The sequence below is a fragment of the Lissotriton vulgaris genome, chromosome 8, assembly GCF_964263255.1.
Source record: "Lissotriton vulgaris chromosome 8, aLisVul1.2, whole genome shotgun sequence".
In the NCBI taxonomy this organism is placed as follows: domain Eukaryota; kingdom Metazoa; phylum Chordata; class Amphibia; order Caudata; family Salamandridae; genus Lissotriton; species Lissotriton vulgaris.
This window is the reverse complement of record NC_141696.1, coordinates 685,574,822-685,599,679: the sequence shown is the minus strand read 5'-3', so window position 1 is coordinate 685,599,679 and position 24,858 is coordinate 685,574,822. Positions and strand designations below refer to the sequence as shown.

The following is a 24,858-nucleotide window of genomic DNA, read 5'->3' as shown; positions in this document are numbered from 1 at the left end:
TCAGGGCTTAATCCAACACCGTTTTTTAGCTCACTGCACCATCCCAGCTCAGAACCTGGCTATATGCAAATTAGTCTGTCCCTGGCCCAGTGCATCATGGGAACAGGGCAAACCAAACTACCAAGCCAATTCTTTCACTGGGAAGGAAACAAGCTTCCGGGGACCGGTTTCTGGCATTTCAGCTGTCTTCGACCCGGCTTGCTTGAATCCTGATGGTGCAATGAGCAAGGAACTCACGTCTGAGTATACCCTTCCACGCTTATGGTGGACAAAATAATTAAATAACAGGGGGTGGTGATGGACAGAGTTTCTGAATTAAGCAGAATACTCTCACCCAGTCAAGAGATCAGGGCTTAATCCAACACCGTTTTTTAGCTCGCTGCACCATCCCAGCTCAGAACCTGGCTATATGCAAATTAGTCTGTCCCTGGCCCAGTGCATCATGGGAACAGGGCAAACCAAACTACCAAGCCAATTCTTTCACTGGGAAGGAAACAAGCTTCCGGGGACCGGTTTCTGGCATTTCAGCCGTCTTCGGCCCGGCTTGCTTGAATCCTGATGGTCCAATGAGCAAGGGACTCACGTCTGAGTATACCCTTCCACGCTAAACCTTTTAGAAAATTGGCATTTTCTATCTTTAGCCATTTCGTGCTTTCAGTCTGGCTCTGAATACACATCTGAGATGGGTGACAGCTGAGCTTTGTGCATTCCCTCTAGAAACCGACAAAGAAAGGTAGCTTAGGTGTGACTACTGGGAAATCCACATCCTGATGGGCCATTCTGGACAGGATGGGAGGGAGGAGTTGACACTCACAACTAAATAGGCTGTGTCCCGTCCCCGCACAAAGGGCTGTCTTCCACTCTGTAGTGAACCTGGAGCTAGTGCAGGGAGGGCAGCGACTCTGTGCATTTCAAAGGCTTCTCACTGAAGTCTCTCCCTCTTCAAAGGCACAACTGGTTATAAGTACTGGACCTCTGACATCACCAACTTAGTACACTACTGGTCCTGTGGATACTCTGCCTGGGTGAAGGACTGCTGTGCTGCTGAAAAAACTGTCACTATACTTGACTCTGCTGGACTTCTGTTCTGCAAACCTGCTGCCCTCTTTCCTGGGAGAGACAATGACTGGACCTGCATCCCTCCAACCCAGAATCAAAGTGACTTAAAGGGCTTGTCTGCTTGCTTCCTGTTTTGAAGTCTGAGGGACATCAAAGACTTCCAGACATCAGCTAGAGCACCTGGACTCTGTCATCTGATAGCCTTTGCCCTGCCAAGTGATGGCAATCAAGTCCAGGACCCTTGGACATGGGCGTAGAGTGCTGCAGCTGCCGAAATCCACGCATCGATGATGTTGTGTTGATCAAAACCGGTGCATCTCACTCGACACCGATGCATCGCTGCTGGTGTGCTGGTGCATGGACTGCTAACCTTGCATCACCGACTGCATGGCGCATCGATTCCAGGTCCAGACGCATCCCCGACTTTGCACGGATCAGCACCCACGGGCCGCTTAATGTTGTCTGGATCATCTACGGCCCAGCGTTTCGACTTTAATGCATTACATTTGGTGCTCCTCGCATCTCGACCTTTGGCATATCTTCGCCGTTGCACAGCTTGGAACCGACTCATCGCCTTCATTGGAAGGATCAACAATGATGCTCGCATTGTCTTCGACATCAATGAATCTAAAGTACTGTTTCAGCAGGCCAAGGCTGATAACTGTATTTAACCCGGGCTCCATTGCGGTCGACCTGAACTTTTGGATTTGACCCAGTCTAGCATGCCGGTTGGCGCTTTATGCTTTTAAGCACTACCTCTCAGTTTATTCTTTAAAAATTCATAACTCCAGTTATACTTGGACACATTCACTCTAAATAAACAACTCTTCACCAAACAAATATCACAATCACCACACTCACAGAAACTTTGGAAGTGCACCTCCCCTTTCAGCCCTTTCAAGGCAAAACATCCTGTCAATCAGTTTATAAGTACATGTTGAAGCTATGATCACTGAGTAAAGTTCCAAGAGTCTCCATGTAAAGGTTGAAGATGAATGGGGACCCGACAGACCTCTGAGTGACTCTGCACTCAGGCAGTGGGTGCTTCTGGGTTCTTGACGCGCACATGCAAACAAACTGGTGTTGGTTGGATAAAACCAATGGAGGACGCTGGCAGCAAATCCCCTTCATGTTTCAGGGTGTGGATGAGAGCGGGATGGTCAGCACAGTTAAAGGTGACAGATAGTTCCTGAAGTTTTGGAGGCAGCAGTTATCCTTACCTGTGGTCAATAGAGCATCTTCTGGGATTAGTGAAGAGACTGGCTTCAGTGTGGTGCAACGCAATCTGAAACCTGATTTGTAGTTGAGCAGGAGAGGACGAATGTTAAAAGAATCTAGAAGCTGGGCAAAGGCTGCTTTTGTGATAATACTGCAGATGGATGGTGGACAGCAAGGGGGGGGCATTTTATTGTGGCTGGAAGTTAACAACACACCCTGGCTGGATGCCTATATGTGAAAGTTCCATGGTTTATGGCCTGGATCATGGATGTTTGTGTAACATTTTCACGGTTTTTGGTGTAGCCCTGGCCTGGATGCTTATGTGTGACATTGACATGGATTATGACATGCTTTCTGGCCTGGGTGCTTATGTGTGAGATTTCCATGCTTTCTGGCCTGAGGGCTTATGTGTGACATTTCCATGGTTTATGGCATGGGTGCTTATGTGTAACATTTCCATGTGTTCTAGCCAGAGGACAAATATGCCATTCTCATGGTTTATGGCTTGGGTGCCAGTTGAGGGTGTGGGTGGAGCCAATAGAGATAGTGGGTGGAGCTAGTAAAGGAAGTAGGTGAAGCCGGTAAAATGGGTGTGGCCTCCAACAAACATTTGAGCACCTGTTATGTTATGTTTTGTTATGTTATGTTATTTACTTTTATAAGGAGCTCAGCTACCCAAGGGTTTCCCGGCGCTGCCTGAAAGAGATAAAAAATAATCAAAAGAGAGATGGAAGACCTATTGATTAAAAATCCAGGTTTTCAGCATCTTACGAAAGTGTACAAAACTAGACTCATTCCTCAAGGATAGAGGAAGAGAGTTGAATAGGGTCGGACATAAATAGGAAAAAGATCGGCCACCTACCCCGGACAATCTGTGTCTCGGAACCGAAAATTGTATCTGGTTGGCTGAGCGGAGAGAGTGAGAGGGGACATACAGTTGAACAATGGAACTGAGATATTGGGGGCCTTGCCTGTTTTAATCCTGTGCATATAAGTTAAGGTTTTGAATTTCATACGATTTTCCACTTTCACCTGGACTTCATATTTTACAAATTAGGCACTGGCAGTCACAAACCTCCATTTCTTAATAGGAGCTTGTGCGGTGGGCGGAAACCACCCACAGTACAAGGTCCCATTGAGAAATGGGAGTTTGTGAAAATCCCTGCACTGTGTGACAGACACCTCACATTGCCTGCATGGTGCCCCCCCAGGCCCATAACAGTAGGCCGTGGTGGGATGGGGCCCTGCTAGTAACATGGAAAGGCTGTCGGAAACCGACATCATAATCCTGAAGGTGAAAATGCCGTCTGTAAGGGATATTTCTGACTGGCTGACTGGCTCGAGGAGCCCATCGGATCAGATTGACCGGCAGGTTTACACTCTGACCGCTGACGTTTATATTCGGCGGTCAGACTGTAAACAAACCATGTCGGTCAGTAAGCCTCCGACGAGTGGGAGAAGGCTTACCGACCCACATCGTAATGAGGCTGTTAGAAACAACCTGAAAACTTGCACTAACGTCTTATTCTCAGAGTTAAGATATAGCAATCTCCATCAGTCACCACCTTAGGGAGGAGACAAGCGAGGAGTATGCTACATTGAGCCATAGTCGCTGCTGTCAACCTGAGCTCCATGAGCACTGAACATTCAAATTAGCTATCTGCTGTAAATTGATGGAGCTAGGGTAGTGCCAGGGATGGGTAGATCCGGCAAATCAGCATCCGTATACCCCTGTTGCTCACCAGGTCCAAGAAAAGTAATATAACAAACAGTAGAACCTTCTAGCAAGAATAAAGAAGTCTGTTGAAAATATGAAAAAAGACATAAAACAGAAGTTGAGTATGAGATGTTTTTAAGTTTTAGTAGCTGGGAAAGGGTGTACGGACCCCAGACTTCTCGTGAGGACACAGACTTCTTTTTTCTTGCTGCCTACCTAGGCAGCAAGGTGCCTGTTCAGGAGGTGCACATACCTCACTTCATAAGGGATAGAATGAAGTCGTGATTTATGGGGTGATGCTCTGTTCATATAACCTAAAGATGCGATATGCTCACTAAATCTGCTAGTGTGGTTGTCAATGTTGTTTTCATGCCCCTAAAATCCCTGAACATGTAGTTGTTGCAGACGGTCCTACAAGCATGTTAGACATTTCTTTTTTTTGCTAAGCCCAGCGATGCAATGCAAAACAACATGGTCCTATACAAAATATGGTTCTAAAATGTATACCGGTATCTTTCTTTTAATTCATTTGAATTTTGTTAAAATGTGTTTGGCCCACACTATGAAACATAGCTGCCTTTAACACAATTAAATAGATATAAACATTTTTAAATAGATTCAAAACAAGACTAAAACCACAGTATACTCTAAAAACAAAGCCAAATATGCCAATCCCAATTAGTGAAAGAACATAAAAAATAGCTCTGAGCTAAAAGACATGTAGGCTTACAAGATAGTCAAACCAGGTAGCAAGCATTGGTAATAATAGTGTTCATATTAAGTGTCCTGTAGTTTAGTGCAAATGTCCCAGCTGAGCCTTATGTTTAAGCCTGTTGCCCTGGTCATGTAGGCCTCAAGGCCACTTAACAACAAAAATATTTGGTACGCTTTGTTTTCAAGTTGCTCTTTGTGTAGTATCTCAGTTATTGTGACACACCACATGACAAGGTTAGGTTCGTGCTAACCAGGTCCCTAATGTCAAAGCTCTTTCCCAAAACTATACAATTGTTTTTCCCACATTGGGTAAAACCTTTAGCAACTTCTGTACATCCCTAGTAAATGGTACCCCTGGTACCTAGGGCATGAGGTACTGAAGAGGGTTCCTAAGGGCAGCAGTGCAAATTGTTCCACAGAACCCTCACCAAGCACATGCAAGGCTGTCATTTCAGGTTGTGTGTCCTGGTGCAGATAAAAGTGAAAACATGACGTCATACATCCTTGTGTGTCATGTCCCCTAACACAGCATGTAATATTTGTATGTCACCCTTACAGCAGGCCTGACAGCCCTAAGGCAGGGTGCTGAATATTACATGTGAGGGCATACCTGCATGAGCAGATGTGCCCCTGTGCTGGTCAGTCCTATTACTGCCTGTACAAGTGACCAGAGAAGCCAATTTGAAACATGTGCTGGGAACTTTTGAAAATGAATTTTCCAGCTACATGAAGGCTTCAATGAAGATAGGGATGTTTGGTATCAAACATCTTATATTGATAAACCCACACGGATTTCAGTGATGGAGTTACCAATGCATGCACCCAGAGAGCACTTTAGAGGTGCTCCCTGAAAACCTAACAGCCTCTGGTGTGCTCCCTGACTTGTTTCTGCCAGCCTGTCACCTGAGACTCTGTTCTGACCTCCTAAGGTGAGAGCCTTTTGCTCTCAGGAGACCCAGAACAAAAGCCTGTTCAGGAAGAGGGTATCGCACCCCCCTCCCACAGGATGACCTGTTGATTAGCCTTCCTAGATCGGCAAGTTTCTAAATGTGAATGTGGCTCCCCTCACAGGAGAGGAGGCTTACCCCCTTTGTCCAAAGCCCCCTTGGCACCTCGACAGGCGAGAAAATTAGCCTGTGAGGTAGATATGCCACCTCCAAGTTAGTACCACGTCTAAGGTGGGCTAAACTGAGGTGGAAAGGATTTTTCAGAAGTAGCCATCTTTGTGATTGCATACTTATGAATGAATTCTGGGACAGGGTTATGCCCTGCAGGAAGTGGTCAGATAGGGGATGCAGTGACCCCAACGGTCAGTGACCCATTGGTTACTACCGTACACTCCCCTAAATTAAGTATGTAGGAGATCCCCTGGCACCAAAAGAGCAGATCCTGATGGCCTACAAAGAAGAAGGACACTGAAGAGTCACAGAAGACTGAAGAGATCAACTGACTTGGCCCAAGCACTATTAGCCTGTCTGCTGTTCCCTGTTGAAACTGTGCCAAAAAAATCTCATCTTGCAGCTGTTTTCCCTGAAAAAACTGGGAGGACTGCCTTCCTTCAATCGAGAACTAAGACATCCCCTGAACTGAACTGTTCCCTGCATCTTGCAGAAATTCCAAAGAAAGGACTCTGAGGACTCCGAACTGCCGAAACCGATACCTAAGGCCACCACTGGACCCATCGCTCCAAGTTCAGGTCGAAGTGAATCAATAATGCCATTGAGGTACCTCAGCATCCAGAGCCTGAGTCCATCATGGTTTCAACCCTCGTGGACCATCCAACATCACATGCGGCCTCTGCACACAGCCCCCTCTACCGTGACTGCTCCTGGTAAGAAAACCTGACGTCTAAAACACACCTCTGCACCAGTCACCCCTGGGCCAAGGAGAAGAGGACCAAAGGTGTCCCTACATCCTGAGCATCGTGAGGCCTGAGTTTCTGCTGATGGTTCAGCCTGACTGGCCCCCAGTCAAAGCCTGCAGCCTCTTTTTACCTCAACCGTTTTCCATAGGATAACACAGGGCACCCAAGACTGTTTTGCACCTATGCACCTGGCCGCCCTACTGCCACTGGTGATGATCTACTGGTGCTCCCTTGGACCTTGCCCACCACTCACCTTAACTCCTAGAGATGGGTCCCATAAGTCGCTGTACTTTAACTGAATGTCGCAATGACTTTATCTCCCATAGGATAGCAGCTTCCAGAAATTGCACTGTGCCAACTTTTTGAACTGAAAAGTATTTCTCTTTAAATACGTACTTTCCTGAATGATATTCTTCTGATGTATAAACATATATAAAGGTACCTGCAATTTTTATAAATTTTTGTTGATCTCCTTCTTGAGCTGTGTGTCTCATTTACTGACCATTGTATGTATTTTCAGATGTCTTGCACTCCTCTGTGATAAGCCGCCGGCTGCTCGACCCCACTACCCCTAGCACTGCACCTTGGGATTGCCATAGCAAGCCCTTGTCCACACATAATGGAACCCCTGGACTCTTTGTTTGCACAATGTATCTCATTTTGATATATCACATAAAGAGCCAGCTTCCTACAGTGCCAATGTCACCTTGCACAGTTATTGAGCACGCTCGCTGAATTGGATCAATAAGTGGCACAGATAAAAGCTCAGCGGCAGAAAACTCATCCCTGGCGGCGGCTGGAAACTTCAAAGACAACAGACAATACCAAACAACCTGCCTCAGAGCCTGATTTGAAAGGGTTGAAAAAATAAATACAAGTGACAATGAAAAATCAACAGACGCGGACATACAGTCGCAGAGGAGCTGTGTGTATATTAGAGTGTTATCGCCACGCGATTATTCAGGCAAAATTGATTGTTTTCAACACAAGCCACATTTTTTACCGCCTACTTTTTTCAAATATTTGTAAGAATAAACTATTTTATGATATAGGATTATATTTTACGGTTACATAGTAACAATATTAGTAAAAACGTAAAATCAGTTTAATCTATACGCCCACCGTCTCGTGCCTAAAAACCGCCACAGAACTGAGCATCCACTGGTGTGCAACATGTCTGCGTAGAGACTGCTTGCCTTGAGGGGTGCACCTTTCCATTGGCCAGCTTCATGCTTACTCTTGAACTGATAGATATTCCATGAATGCAGGCATCCATATGCAAATAATTCCGTCAAGACGCAATGGCATACTCTCAAAATCAAAAAAAAATCTTGCTTTGCATGAGTGGGGCTCCTTTCCAGCGTCCAGCTTCATTCTTACAATTGAAGAGGCACATGCATGCATATACAGGCATGCATATACTCATCATAAAAAAAAATACAATAAAGTGAACTGTGAATGTAGAAATATATTTAGGCCAAGAAGAAAAGGAACCATGTCTTGTTTTCAATAATTAAGACATAACAATCTAAAACAGAAAAATACAAATGAAGCGCTCGTAAAGAAATGCAATTCCTTGTATGGGGGATGTTGTTAACAAAAGCGAGAGTGCGAAAGTCATAAATCTGCCTCGTGTTTGTGTGTTTATTTGTGAGTTGGGAAGAGGCGAAGAGAAGATTAATTATTTATATGTAGTATATAAATAATGCAATCCTCGCCACTAGGGAAGCAGTACGCTTTATGGTTTGACAAGACATAGCATCAATGTATGCTACCCATTGATATAATAAATTGTATGTTTGTTTGTGGTGGCGAGCGACAATGTATAGATACATACTGCATATACGTGCTGTAAGAAAAGAAATATGCGGTACTTGCATGTGTAAGAGAAAGAGTGATACATTTGGGGTGTATATGAAGAAAATAGTGGTACATATATTTACGATTCTTCCATATTCTGAAGGAAAACTGCATCACTCCGAGATCAGCAATCACCCTTTTATTCTGTGGCCAAATCAATATCTTTCAGCTTCACAATAAGTTACAATTTAATCACACTTTTCTTTGATTCCTTTGAAAAGCATTTTTTGATCTGCCTATAACTTTGACCAGGTGCACAGATCTGCACCATAATTGGTAATCACTTGGCGTCGTTGGCTAGCGTTCGACATGCTCATTCTGGGTAAGATCTTTGCCAGGGAAAGAAAGTTAATGGGGGTAAAAAAAAGTTATGTTTTTCCATTTTAGGTCCTATTTGAAATTTTACTCAAGCCTACAGTACCAAAACGTGGAACTAATTAATGCAACAACTGTAGTAATGTAGCTAGACATTTTGCCGCCTTTGGCAGCCACTGCGTTTGCCGCCCTGTGGTGGCCGCATGTAGAAGTGGTGAGTCCTAGTGGTGATTCCTGCGCTTGCTGCCCCGCGACAACTGCAGGTAAGAGTGGGGGAGGGTAATCGCTGTCTATTCCTGCGTTTGCCAGCCCATGACAGCTGCAGGTAAGAGCAGGTGGGGGGACCGCCGCCCCCAAAACTCGTTCCGCCCCATGCGGAACCCACCCTTTGCTCGCCACTGCATAACTGACTTGAAGGTAGAACTGTACTCAGAAAGCATGAGTTCATTGATTTGGTGTTAATCTGTTTAAAGCTATAACCCTATAAACATGATCAGATAGGACTGAAAGAGTTAGCACCTTTGTATATCTCTGACGTCTCAAAAAATCATAAGTCCTATCAGTCTCATTTGAAATTTTGAACAAATGTGATTGGAGCATTGTTTATTGGGGCAACTTTGAAATGTTCAATTAAAAAAAGTACATATTCATGAGTTTTACGCTGCACAAAAAAATATTCACAACTATAGGAGGTCACCATGAGAGGTAAACTCCAGGAGAGTGCTTTGGGAACCACAGGCATGGATGGAAAATGGGGTTTAGGCGCAAAAATCATGATTTTTCCTGGCAATCGCAAATCAGCTGCTCCTATTTTGTGTATAGCAAATTAAAAAATCATGATTTTTCTTTTTTCTTTTTTTTTTTTTGTCCTCATAAGTGCAATATTTAAAGTAAGGAGTTGTCGGGGCCCCTTTCTCTCATTGAATCTTACCCTTCACTGTCCTAACATAGGGTGTGTGTAACTGGACAGTTCCCCTGGAGCGTCAATTAAGAGAGAGGAGGGTCCCCTTGTTTCCAATACTTTGTAGAAGGATTGAGTACGGGGGGTGGAGCTAGCCATTATGGCTACTCATGCAGGCCTTCTCCTGCGTTTCCATTGCTTACACATAATCATTGGACTTATGTAAACGTTTGTCGTACCAATCACAAAGACAGTTTTACATCTTGGATACTTCCATGATTTAATTTGCACCTTGCTGGTAATTTTCCCAGATTTCCCAGAACTTGAGTTTTTTTCTGGGGGCCTTTCTTTTATCAAGTCTATAAATTCTTAGTATGGAAGTTAACCAATCACTATGAGTTGGAGGAGCAGAGCTTACCCAATTTATACAAATTTCTCTCCTTGCAAGCAAAATTAATAAAAAAAGGAGATTTTCCTGGAGAGTAGAAAGCTTGTCAAATGCATTTGAGCTCCTTACCCCAAAGATAATTAAGTCAGTACTTACATTTAGATGTCTTCCTAACACCCCATCCAAAGTCTTACTCACATCATTCCAGAAGCCGTCGAGAAGGGGGCACTGCCGAAACATGTGTAGATCGTCGGCTCTTTCCAGCCCACATTTGGGGCAGGCCTTCACCGTTGACCCAGCAAACTTCGATAACTTTTTAGGAGTCCAGTAGGCTCTATGAGAGGTGAAAAGATGGTTTCTCTTTAATATACTTCTCCGAGAGCCCAAATCCTAATAAATGGCAGTCTGACCCCAAACATTCAGATAAAGAGAGGAACCAGGCAGGGATGCCCCCTTTCGCCTCTCCTTTTTAATTTCTTTATAGAACCGATGGCGGAACGTCTCAGATCAGACCCCTTAATCTCTCCTTTTACTTTTCAAGACTGGTCTAAAAAAATCGCGCTTTACGCAGATGATCTTATGATCTTTACAGATAACCTTAGGGGGACACTAACTATAGCTGAGGAGGCATTGACCAGGTTCGGGAGTATTTCTGGCTATCAAGTCAATCAAGACAAGACTGAAACTATGACTTGGAACGACAACTTTATTAGCCCCCATAACAAAGATAAAATCAGATATCTTGGTATAGACCTAGTCAAAGACTTAGACAAAGTCACCCATATAAATCTCCAAAGAATAGACAAGGACGTTAAAAGATTATTGAAAGTTTGGGGGGGTCTCCCTTTGTCGTTTCAAGGCAAATCGAACTTAATTAAAATGTCAATCCTGCCAAAGTTTACATTCATCTTTGGTGCTATCCCCCTTGAATTTAATAAAATAACTCTAAAAAAAATCCAGAGTGAGATCACAAGCTTCATATGGTCTTCAAAAAATCCCAGAATTGCCTGGAACAAGTTAAGAAGGAAAAAAATCCAGGGGGGCATTGCAAGCCCTGATCTCTATGAATATTGTAGAGCTTTTCAATTTAAATCTAATAGAAAGCTCCTATGTGTTTTTGATTGCTACCCTTTGTATTTCCAGACTATGACCCGTAAAACCAGCCACTTTCTATATAAATTCGGACATCCGAAGTTCTTTAAAAAAAAATTAAACTAAAGATGTTGAAATCCGCGGCCAAACTGTGGTTTAGCATAAGATGCACTCTAAACATTCCCTATTACAGCGACCTGGCCCCCATCTGGGACTCTCCTGGCACCCCTGAGTGCCTTAAAGATAAACTAGCTCTCCCTATAAAAGCAGCTGGACTAATCACGTGGGGTCAACTGATGTCTGGAAACAACCTTTTGGAGTGGAATACCTTATCCTCCAAGACTTTGGGCTCACTTTCTAAATTCAAGTTCTATCAACTCTCAGGTTGGTCGAAATCATTAAAAGAATCTAGAACTGGGAACCCTTCCCTGGAAAGTGAAATGCAGAAAACAGACACTATTCATAAAGAAATCGCACTTTGGTATTGGGCCTTGATTCTGGGAGGAGAGGAAGATTTCAGGATTCCGGAGAGAGTGTGGGGGAAAGATCTGCCGACGCCGGAGTTAAACAACCAATGGCAAGTATCTATGAGTAAATGCTGGACAATCTTGTCTTCAGCTGCCTTAAAATCATGATTTTTCATAAGAAATGGGAAAATATTGAAAACAAACATTCTGATACAAGAACGCAGCCAACAAAGACGCTGCAGCTGAACAGCAGAACTAGAAAGGGTTGATTTTCAAGGGAAGATCCCTTATTTCGTAAAATTGCCACTGAGAGGCAATTAATAGCGTCACACACTCACAGAAGGGTCCTGCCATAATGAATGTCACCTGATGAAAAGCTTCTGGGATTATTTATAGTAAAACAACAGGAAGTGATGCAAAAGAATGCTGATTTAGCTGTGGAACATATATATGGATTATATTAGAAATGAGCACTACCTCCGGGCTAATGGTCACTAAAGGAATGGCTTCTCACTACCACCACCAAATCAGAACACAGAAGGACTTGGAGGATGAAAAGAAAAAGGGAAACCTATTACTCTTTCTGCAGGGGCAGCACTGTGCCACCTTGGATTCTGTTTCTGCTTGATCCCAAGTTTTTGAGGTGCTCCTCAATTATCCTCTGGTCCTCAGTAGCCTCAAGGGATATCAGAGAACTCTGATAGATAAAAGGTAAATAAATAGCATCTTGGACGAAGAATGAGCCGACCATTTGGAGCTGAGACCAGTGATCGATTCTCCTTCCCATAGATGTTAATGTTAATGAAACTTTTAAAGCGCACGTATACCTGGGGTGTCTTGGCGCTGACTGGAGTAGGACCTTGAGACATAGAGAAAGAGGAGACAAGTTTGTAAATAACCAATTCTTTTCCTGAAGGAAGAGAGAGAATTCATCCCTCTCATGGCCACAGGAATGGTGTTCCATAGTTTCGCTGCGCAATCAGCCACGCTCCGACTTCCCCAGCTCGTAGTTCGGATCTTAGGAACTAGCATTAATCTGGCGTTTGTCGACCTTAACTCTCTGCCTGGGTGATACCATGAGAAGAGGTGTTTCAAGGTACCTGTCCTGTCCCATTCAATGTTTTATAGGCAAGGCAGAGTACTTTAAACTTAGAACGTTGCACCACAGGCAACCAGTGGAGCTTCCGAATCTCTTTCCCCTACATTTTCTCAGTTGTCTAGGAGCACCAGAAATCATCACGATGAAGATGTTAAGAAGAAATTGTGACTCTTGCTATTATTTGTGTTAATTGATGGTTCAAGGAAAATCACCGGATGAGATTTAGCTTTGTCAAAAGAGCATCTAAAATGTTTCCTCACTTCCCATGTTTTTACGCTTTATTGTTTTTTTCCATACATTCTTCCTTATATTTATGTGTAGTTTTTTATTCATCAGATGCTTTTCATTTCCTATTTTAACTGTTAATAATACTTATTTTTATCTTTCTGAATAAGTATTTAAATGAACCTTCCTGAAATAACCAATTCAGTACAAGTTATAGTCAGAAAGGTTCCAGATGGCAAACAGAGGAGACTGCTGATATCTTGATGATGCCCCCAAAATTATGGGTTCACCAAGTATTTTATTTCATCTTTCTCTTTCAAGCCACGATTTCTTCCTCCTTATCTGGCCCTAATTTTGTATGTGCTGAGCAATTACCAATAGCAAAATTGGTCCTCATAACATACAATTATTGTAGCCTTTATACTGCCCCTTTGACATATAAATGCACTAAAAACATGTATTGAAAATCAGAAACTGTGGCAGTGCAAGGTATAAAAATGATTCCACTCTTATTCACCTGGAATGCTAAAGCTGCATTGGAAATAATACTATTGTTAATGCTTTCAGGTAAGGCAACATTAGTCGGGATTGGGATTTTGTCAGCACTAATTGTTCAAAATCGGTGATGGCGATCTTAAGACACGCTGCTCAGCATTACCAAGAGGATAACATAATCTAATGATTCAAGGAAGCAATTAACTTCACCAAGAACCTGCAGCAGTTGTTCATTGGACAGCACACATTCTGCATCATGTGGAGTGTCTCCACAGGGGCGGTCTTAGGCATGTGCAAGCTGTGCACCTGTACAGGGCCACCAAACCCCAGGGGCCACCACGCCAATATATATCCTTAATATAATAATCCTCTGAGGATGGATACATATTTGCGTGGTGGCCCCTTGGCAGGGATTTGGCGGCCTCCGGCTCTGTTCCTTTTCCAAACACCCTGAACCCCCCCCACTCTTCACTGGACTCTGCGCTCCACCCCACCCCGCCCGGACCCCTCTTCCGGGGCCCCCTACCTACGCTCCCTGCCCAGGGCCGCCGTGAGCCTAGAGCCGCCCCTGGTCTCCATTTGCCTCTGAGGAACTTACCTTTCTACTAAGACCTCTGTGAGGGCTAACTTTGTCGTTTGCTTTCCTCTTATCTCAACGGTCACTTCTATGTTGAGCCTTGACAAGCATGATTCTGCCTCTCATACTCAACCAGTGGTCCTCTCATTTTCTCTATTCAAACTATTTATCTTCTTGATTTTCTACTTTGACCTTTGATGCCTCTTCTATGGATATGGAAAATGGGCTTTCTTCCACAACCTTTGATTATTTGCCTAATTACTCAGTCTGTCCTTCCATTACCATCATCTTAAAAATCAAAATGCTGTGCTGCTTCTTTCTCTTATGCTTGCCCTTTTTCTTCTGTATCTTTTTCTCCTGCCTTTCCCCACTGTCATCATCAGGTTATACCCGTGGGGTTATCTTTGACAAACTTCTTTTCGCCTCTCATCACATTTCCGACAAACCCCTCCTCTTGCTGTTCTCAACTCTAACCTGTGAAAAGCTGTCCATTTCTTAAAGTTCACTCTACTAAGAATCCTATATCTACTCTCTCTCGTATTCTCTTGCCCCTTTCTGCTCAATTTTCAATGGTTTAATTTGACTATTCTTTGGCTTCTTCTTGTTGCTCCTATTTCTCCTATTATTTCTATTATAAAATATGTTTCTTTTTACGTTTTCCCTTGCAATCTTTGGTATTGGAATTTTTCTTGTGTATCTCCATCCTCCTTGTGCCAATTCACATTTATGTTCCTTTTAAATACTCTCCCTGGATACTGGAATTCCCATTGACTTCCTCTTTCTGCCGCCGACCACCTTCCACCCATCTACTTTTTTAGGTCTCGTGACCTACAATGCGCGCAAGCGCATTGAGGGATCGAGAATTCAAGTGCTCGAAATCCTCGTCAAACCAAGGGCTTCTTGCACTGCGTTTTTCTTAGAGTTCACGTGAATCACGTGAGCAAAGAAGCACGCGCATTCACGGCCAGCCCAGCACATCAAAGGGCTTCTCCTCCCCTAATTATTCATGGCCGGCCGCAGGCCGGCCGTACTTTCAGTTTTGTTGTCTGCAGTCTCAGCCTCTCTCGCTTCTTTCTCTATCCGTCTCCTACACGCCGCCCTTGCACAGTCCCTCTGCTTCTTTCACCCCCTCCTTCTCTCTCCCTCTTTTTCTCTTCTTTCTGTCTTCCACACTCTGTCTCACCCCCTCCTTCTCTCTCCCTCTTTTTCTCTTCTTTCTGTCTTCCACACTCTGTCTCACCCCCTCCTTCTCTCTCCCTCTTTTTCTCTTCTTTCTGTCTTCCTCACTCTGTCTTCCTAGCGAGAAGTACGTGCTATGTTTTGCAAACACTTCTTCGTTTCTAGTAGCATGGCAACAGGGACACTGCACTCAGTTCAAACCCTTTCAGTGACGATGCTTGTACTGCCCTCTGCTCAGAGGTAACCATGGAGCTACGAGCAGCTCTTAACATTTCTACACATCACTGCAATATCAGAAATGAACAAATGAAACTTGTGCAGTTGAAAGAAGATACGCTTCGATTGCAATGTTTCTGCAAAAAGGGGAAAGACTGTGATAATGTGCTTAATCAGCGAGGCAAGGTGACTTCGTTTCTTCACTTCCTGTTGCCAGAGGGGGGGAAAAACATACAGCTAATTCCGAGTTCTTAAAAAAGGGTGCATCCGAGAAAGCGTGAGACAAACCCCCGGTCAGTCAAATTCCTTATTAAAAGAAAACTGTATGCCATTATTAGCAAAAAAATTGAAACCGAAATGGGGATTCCGCAGTATTTTGTTAGTCTCACTAACGCATAACGTCAATAATAGTAGTACTTACACACCCTCAGCCACTCCAGCCCCGTCCGGACAACTGTGCACTTTTGCGAAGCCCAGGATCCCCGGCATTGCCTCTATAAAAGACCACTTAAAGACAAATACTACGCAATTTCTCAGTCAACTTCCCTTCCCCTTTCAACAAAAATACCGTGATCTTTCAACCTTACTTCCTCATTAGCCTTTCCCTCTAGCCAGAAACTCCCAGCACGTTTGGCATACAATTTTGACAAAAGATAACTTTATCCTGCAATGCCCCAAAAAATACCCTTAAATGCCAAGGCAAAGTGAAAATAATCAAATGTAACCTGCAACAGAAATTACATGGCTTCATTTACGTCGTCCCTCTGCAGCCCTCCATGAGCCTAAACTTTCCTCATCGAGAAACCCCTTACGAGCGCTCTGGAATTAAATTAGCCACTACAAAAGAGGGCAGGGTGGCGTTCTTACAATCACAAGCAACGTTATTTTGTTGCAACTCATTAAGCTGTGAATCACACCACACAAAAGGAACAAACGCAAGGGAACAAACGCAAGGGAACGAACTGTTTAAACTAAAACTCGCCACATGACCATTACTCAGCGGTTTTGAAGCACAACTGCGGGAACATTGGTTCAGACTCGAAACGGCGATTATGCAACGGTTCACTAAGGAACGCCCTTCTTGCGACTCCAAAGCCTCTTTAGGGGGCGGTAGGTTTAAGGCAGCACCAGTTTAGGCATGCACACTTAAGAGTCGCACCTAGCTCTCCCATCTCCAACACGCTGCATCCTGTTAAGAGGACGGGCGATGAGGTATTTGACGAAAATCTGTAATAAAAAAATGTGCACTTTTAATAATCAAAATAAATAAAAAGTTGCGACTTGCGGCAGTCGCTGTTGGATATTGGGTAACTAATGTGCCCTGTATGATGCGGGGTCCGCACAAAATTCCACCAGTACTTATTCCCTCACTATTTTAGCCTGCACGCCCACAAGCATATCATTACAGCCCGAGGCCGACTGCTATAAGGTTATTAAAGGCCCAATCGCAAAAACTGTGCAGGGAGGAAACCCCTAGCAGTCTTACAGAACACAACTCAAATCAGGAAAAGATAGACCTCTTAGGTCTCGACAAAAACCCTTATCTACAGGGAAATCCATTTTATTTCTCGAGGCTGCAGCGGTTTCTTCCAACATATTGTAAAACAAGCACTGGCGTTGCCAATAGGTCTCGCAGTAGGAAAGTTGGAGCTATTGCTTTTGTAAATGACAAAGCCCTTTATGTTTTTAAAATAAAAACAAAAATAAAAGGCATTGTTATTTGCAATTGTAATAGCTCCAACTTTCCTACTGCGAGACCTATTGGCAACGCCAGTGCTTGTTTTATCTATAATCTTTGTTACAGTTCATATGTTGGTATACTCCTGTTAGCAGTTTTTAGTCTGTTTCTAAAGCTCTTTGGCAAAAGTGGTACGTAAATACAATTCAAGTGCAAGAAATGAAGTACAATATTGAATGCACAAACATTTGTTTGCCCCTAAAGATCCCCCTTAAAGACTACAGTGCAGGGAGTCTCAACAGAGGCATTGTCAGTATAGCTGCTTCAGTCACCAAAGTGTTTCTGCAGTACAACCCCATCCGTTCTATGGCTGTACCTCTACCTATTGGGTATCTCTGGGAAGCTACATGCCCATGTCTGAAAGGGCACTCTGAGGGAGTCCACTAACTCTGCCTATTCTCCTGTACAACCCATATTTAGGAGCCATTTCGTCCATGTACTTTGTCTATAATATGGTGGAAACACTAGGCAAAACTTTATCCTCAATTGTATAGGCTCATGTAAATGATGACCATGCCTATAATGTCATGGGTGCCCTAAGATAAGGGCTAAGATATCACTGGCCACTGAGAGGGAGAGCACCAGTTCGCGAAAGCACAGTCTCCAGACAAAACCAAACACTATCCCTCTCATTTATACAAAACATAGAGACATACAAATATATGTTCACGCATACATATTCATGGGCTGTTTTACGTTGCTTGCCTTTTTCCATTCTGCTCCCAGTGCCCTGGCTCTCATTGCAATCGTCCAACTACACTCCTCCTTCTGGATTACAGAACCTTTCGGCTCTTCTCATTGGAGGGACAGTCAGAGTCCCACCAATCATTAGTGGGATATGCAGCAGGTAAATCATGTGCACTTTCTCCAGAACATAAAATTCAATGAACATCTATCAAATATTTCCCTGGCCAGATCCAAGCTGAAAAAGAGTCTCTGAAGCCCAGCAGCCAAAGAACATCAAATACTCTTCTATCTATCCCACGATAAGTATCCCCAATTAATCCAAGGTCATCAAAGTTTTCACCACTACTGGATTCAGTTTCCTTCTGCTTGATTGGTTGCAACCACCAAAACTCAAACTCTGCTCCCCATAGTTACTAGACAAAGGACTCAAGTTAGTGATGTAATAAGAGACGACATATTTTAGTCTCAAATACCAGATGTTTGAACTTTAAGTCAACCTAGCATCACAAAAAAGAAAAGGAAACCAATAGGAAACCCTTTCAATTCAGATTCATATGGCTGCTGCCTCAATGAAATGTCTGTAGGAATGAGGAAATGATGCTTACAACAGCCAATTACTGGGGCAACTGAGTCTCGGCAATGACAGCTAAGCATCCTGTGATTGTGAGTAAACCATTTAATCTACCACTCCCTAAGAAAAATGAAGGTGTCCCTGTGTAAGGCAATTGGTGCTCGTGTAAAGCGCTTCGATACCTGATACTGATGCATTCATTTTTTTAGCTCTTGCCAACATTATCTAACCAGTCCTAAAAAAATATGCTGCTTCCACAGTTCAGAGCTGAATTTCCTGAGTATCCCTCTTCCTATTAAGCCCTAAAACACCGCTCCCCTTAAGGATTTTTTGGTCTTTCCACTGTGTCATTTAGAGCCAGTCCGTGCCTATTTATTCCGTTAGAATATACATTGGTAACAAGGCTCAAATTCCCGTCCTTTTAAATGTTGTCTTGCAGGGCACTGTCTAACTCATACTTCTTTCCTTCACAGTACCAGGACGCGCTCCTGAAGTTCATGGTTGATGTAGCCGTTCTCCTGGGAGCCAATGCCACCAGAGCTGAATCTGACATGAAGTCGGTGCTGAAACTAGAAATTAAAATCGCAGAGGTTAGTAATTAGAACGCGAAAGCATTTTTTTTAAATACTGCAATTATAACAAAAACATAGACAAGGGAGCCATTTTTGAAACGTAGTCTATTTTACAATGAATATTCAAGGAGAAAATAAGGGAGAGACTGTCAAACCCCATGTAATATACTTGTTCTGCCCACTCACACGAAAGTAATCAACGCCCACTAATGTCTGGAAATATACGCCTTCCTCTGCGGGTTTCACAGCTCCGTGAGTACAGTAATTGCTCCTTGGAGAGACTATTGATGCACATAGTGTAATCCTAAGAAATGTATGTGGCACAGTCACTATGGAAACACATTGAAAAGTAAACGCACTTCTAAGAAATATTCGTAAGTGATCGCATTCGAATATTTCAGAGCGTTATAGGTTTACATCACATCGAACACCCTGTTGTTTTACTGTTCCTGGCAATACATGAACACATTTTGTTTTTTCTCAATTTCAGTGGCCGCACATGATGTATTCTATGGGTCAAAATGTGTATATACTGCCTAACAAGGTTCACATTTGTAATTTAATGTCCCTGCTGTTAAAAAATTGGGCAAACTTCCTCTTGGAAGGGGAGCACATAGCATGATAATGTTAGTTTAATTTTTATGTTTTATTCCGTCTCAAGCAATATTGCCTTTGTTCTCAAGCAATATTGCATTTGTTCTCATGTGGAGTCTGGTGTGGTGTAAGGGTCTTTTTCTTTAAAAGCGGTACTCAGCGCCATGAAATTTCTTGCCCCTCTGCTTCCCCCTTCTCTGTTTATCCTCATCCCTTTCCTTTTCTCTCCACCAACATTTTTCTATCTCTCTTTTTCTCATGATCATTCTCTCTCTCTCTCTCTCTCTCTCTCTCTCTCTCTCTCTCTCTCTCTCTCTCTCTCTCTCTCTCTCTCTCTCTCTCTCTCTCTCTCTCTCTCTCTCTCTCTCTCTCTCTCTCTCTCTCTCTCTCTCTCTATATATATATATATATATATATACACACGTCTGGGCATACCCTGCTAACTTAGGGCGAGCAAATCAAAACCAAAGGGGATGATGGACGAAGTGTTGAACATTGCAAGCACTCACCCCCAGTCAACTGATCTGGGTTTAATCATCATCGTTCTTTAGCTCACTCCGCCACCCCTGTTCAGACATGGCCATATGCAAATCAGTCTGACCCTGTGCCTCATGGGAACAGTATAGCCTGAACTGCCAAGCCATGTCTTCCCTGGACCGGAAACAAGCATCCTGGGACTGGTTTCAGGCTAATCAGCCGTCATCAGCCTGGCTAGCTTAAATCCAGTTGCAAAGTGAGAATGGGACCCACATCTGGGCATACCCTGCCAACTTAGGGCAAACAAAGCAAAACCAAAGGGGATGATGGATGGAGTGTTAAACATTGCAATCACTCACCCTAGTCAACTGATCTGGGTTTAATCCATCTTCATTCTTTAGCTCACTCCGCCACCCCAGTTCAGACATGGCCATATGCAAATCAGTCTGACCCTGTGCCTCATGGGAACAGTCCAGCCCAAACTTCAAGCCATGTCTTCCATGGACCAGAAACAAGCATCCTGGGACCGGTTTCTGGCTAATCAGCTATCATCAGCCAGGCTAGCTTGAATCCAGTGGCAAAGTGAGCAAGGGAACAACGTCTGGCATACCCTGCCAACTTAGGCCGAACAAAGCAAAACCAAAGGGGATGATGGAAGGAGTGTTGAGCATTGCAAGCACTCACCCCCAGTCAACTGATCTGGGTTTAATCCATCATCATTCTTTAGCTCACTCCGCCACCATAGTTCAGACATGGCCATATGCAAATCAGTCTGACCCTGTGACTCATGAGAACAGTTCAGTCTGAACTGCCAAGTCATGTCTTCCCTGGACCGGAAACAAGCATCCCGGGACCGGCTCTGGCTAATTAGCCGTCATCAGCCAGGCTAGCTTGAATCCAATGGCAAAGTAAGCAAGGGACCCACGTCTGGGCATACCCTGCCAACTTAGGGTGAACAAAGCTAAACCAAAGCGGATGATTGTCGGAATGTTGAACATTGCAAGCACTCACCCCAGTCAACTGATCTGGGTTTAATCCATCATCATTCTTTAGCTCACTCGTCCCCACCATGGTGCCGACCCAAATCCTTCGGCATCTAAATACAAGCCCTTCTGATTCCTGTGCCACCGGTCTATAAGTCTAAAACTTTCCACTCCATAACTGGCGTTTATGGAAAGTACTTCAACTAAAGAGCCTCTGACAGATATTCCAACCTTCAGATCCGAAACAGAAGGAGATTGTGATTAATCCAGAAACTGGACAGATTCATGCCAAACTACCTGAGAAGAGAAACATGGGCTTACAAGAAGACTACCACATTCCTCTTAAAAGGAAAAAAGTGGATACTAACCCTTCACCACCATACATTCCACCTTCTTTAACCATTGATCCAAATGTATTTGTTGTATCTACACATTCTCCTCCACCCACAGGATACAGAGAATGGGGATATAGATGACTACACACCACAGAATACTGACCCATGGGATAATTATATTGCTGACCCTCAACCAGATAGTGACCCAACCTATATCCATCCAGACCTTATCCTCCAGATGATAACATTGGATATATTGAGCTCGTTAATAGAGCTGCACAATATCATGGAGTAGAGCTTCATAAAGAGGTTTTAGAGGAGGATTTATTGTGTTGATGCACTAAGTTAATCTCAAAGGGTTACTTAAACATTACCAATGTTAAAGGGTATGCTTAAACATACTGATGACATCTGTAAAGACCCTGTTAGAGCTAGAATCATCACACCAAGGATAGAGAAGAAGTACAAATCTGCACCTAATGACCCTGTATATATCAATGGGCAGTTACTCTTGGACTCAGGTAGTTTCCAATGCTCGTAAAGGAACTAATTTGCAAACAATAGGGGAAACCCCGCCTCCTGATAAAGAGTCAAAATTAATTGACCCGTTTGGCAAAAGGATAGCGTCACAAGCAGCTAATCAATGGCGTATTGCCAATGCTCAAGCACTATTGGGAAGGTATGATAGAGCTCATTATGATGAGCTCGAAAAGCTCATTGAATTTCTTCCTAATGAGAAAAATGATAGAACTAGTGACCTTATTCATGAGGGAAAATTAATAACTAATACCTCTAACATATGTGCTCTAGATAAGGCATACACATCCGCTTGAGCAGTAAACACTAGTGTACTGCTCTGTAGACATGCTTAGTTGCAAGCCTCTATTCTTAATCAACCCTTTGACAAATAACACCTCTTTGGTCCAGCTGCCGATACATCACTAGAAAAGATGAAAAAAGGATACTGAGGTTGCCAAGTCCATTGGGGCCTTACAATCACCTTCCAATAGAGGATCCTTTTTGTTGCTCATTTTACAGGGGCAGCTCCAAAAATGTGTCTACAGACAATCCCTCCTCCTCTTACAAGGGCAAAAATCAGTCGCCCTCTTCAAGAGGTTATTTTAGAGGTGGATATAGAGGAAACACAGCAAGGGAAGAGGCAGAGGTAACTCAACACGCACTTCCCCTGCAAACACCAAACAGTGACTTCCTTTCCATACCCCCGACCATTCCACTCCTGTCGGGGGACGTCTTTGCCAATTTCAACCCATTTGGAATATGATTACATCAGACAAATGGGTTCTACAAATTATCCAATTTGGTTATTGCCTGGAACTTACAAGTAGTCCACCAAACATTCCTCCAAGGTCACACCTCATGTCACAAGAACATCTCACCCTTCCAAAGAAAGTGGTTCTCACTTTGTTGCAGAAAGGTGCAATAGAACCAGTCCCTTTACCATAGCAGGGAACAGGGGCGTTCTTCCTCTACTTTCTAATTTCCAAAAAGGACAGCTCTCTCAGCCCTAGATTAGACCTACAAGAGCTAAATCTAATAATTCAGTTGGACCATTTTGATATGGTAACACTCCAACAAGTGCTTCCCCTTCTTCAGCAAGGAATCTTTCTCTCCACTCTGGATTTAAAGGACGCTTACTTTCATATTCCAATACACCCTGCACACTGCAAATACCTCAGGTTTGTGGTAGCAGGTCAACACTATCAATTCAAAGTCTTCCCATTCGGAGTAACAACCACATCCATTTCACAAAATGCTTAGCAGTAGTCGCAGCCCATCTAAGACGACAACATATTCATGTCTTCACATATTTAGACAACTGGTTCATAAAGGCCAGCTCGCACAACAGCTGTCTACGCCACACACAAAAAACTGTGCAATTTCTCCACGAGCTAGGATTCACAGTAAATCTGTCCAAATCCCATCTCCAACCATCCATGTCTCAAGCATATCTAGGAGCTACTATAAACACTCAAAAAGCTCTAGCATACCCAACTCCAGCCAGAGTAAGGACTATACAAACCCTGATGTCTCAGTTTCAGCCTCAACATTCTTTACCAGCTCGATTGTTCATGCAGTTATTGTGAATTACGGCGTCTTGCATTTTTACAGTCCCCTACTCAAGACTTCAGATGCGTCTCCTACAGGACGCTTAGCATGTCAGTGGAACCAAGCTCACAGTCAGTTATCAGATTTAGTGTTCGTAGACGGTTGCACTCATCGCTCTCTGCTGTGGTGGAACATAAAAAACCTTTTAAAAGTGCGGCCCTTCAGTGACTCGGTTCCACAGATAGTACTAACAGCAGATGCATCACTGAAAGGTTTGGGAGCACATCTACAAGCCCACACAATTCAGAGCATTTGGAGCTTGCAGCAGAAACAGCTTCATATAGATCATCGAGAGCTGCTAGAGATTTTTCTGGCACTGAAAGCATTTCAAAATCAGCCAGCACGTAAAACAGTCCTAATTTGTAGAGCCATGTACTACATACAAAAACAGGTAGGGACACACTCTCTCCATCTGTCACAGCTAGCACAGACCATCTGGAAATGGACCATACATCCCAAAATATGTCTCTTAGCAGAACACCTTCCAGGCACCACCGACCATCAAATCGAATAGGACCACATTAGACGCTAATCCCAGTGAATTTCAAAGCATTAATGATCTTAAAGAAACACACCTACTTCTCTCGATAGCAGACTTAGATGACCCCACTTTTTCTTGGGAGGATCTATTCCATAATTTGGACATAGACACAAACCAAACATTAGCAAGCGGACTCAAAAAGAAATCCAAATGGACACCTACTCTCCCAGGTGGTAATCCAAAAGACATCTTTTACAACCTGGTGTTACAAGATATTGAAAAATATGACAATAAACATAGTACTACCAAATACAGAGGCAGAGACAAGCTAACAAGACAAGAAAGATTGGCTTTGAACACCTTGAGCAGTGACACTGAAATCATCATTAGGGAGGCTGACATGGGCGAGAACGTGGTTGTTATGGATAGGTCTGACTACCACAACGAAATCCTTTCCCAGCTCCAAGACACTGCCTGTTATAAATCACTTGGTTACAATCCTATGGGCCCACTAACCATCCTCATCAACAAACATCTCTGTGAATGGCACACCCTGGGCATCATTGATGATGATGAGGCATTGTACATGAAAGTTTCTAGACCCACATTCCCTTGGTTGTACACCCTACCTAAAATACATAAACAATTGATCTTCCTCCCGGGCCGACCTATAATTTCTGGGATGGGGGCCCCTACGGAGAGGCTATCCCAGTATGTTGACCTTTTTCTCAATCCAATGGTCCAGAACCTGCCCTCTTTCATACAAGATACTAAACATACTCTTAGTATTTTGGCAGACATTCAATGGCAACCAGGCTTAATCATGCCCACTGTGGAAGTTGTGTCACTATAGACATCTATAAAACCAGACATGGGTTTACAAGCTGTGACTAAATTCCTACACAAT

At 43.5% G+C, this 24,858-nt stretch overlaps 1 protein-coding gene across 1 annotated transcript in view; it reads left to right on the top strand.

Annotated features, from left to right (window-relative positions):
• The window catches only part of PHEX (phosphate regulating endopeptidase X-linked), a 1,438,972-nt gene that overhangs the window by 588,382 nt on the left and 825,732 nt on the right, over nt 1-24,858 (top strand). The window contains exon 7 of the mRNA XM_086934549.1: nt 18,856-18,972. Coding sequence (XP_086790675.1) covers nt 18,856-18,972 — 117 coding nt within the window. The remainder of the gene's footprint in view (nt 1-18,855; nt 18,973-24,858) is intronic.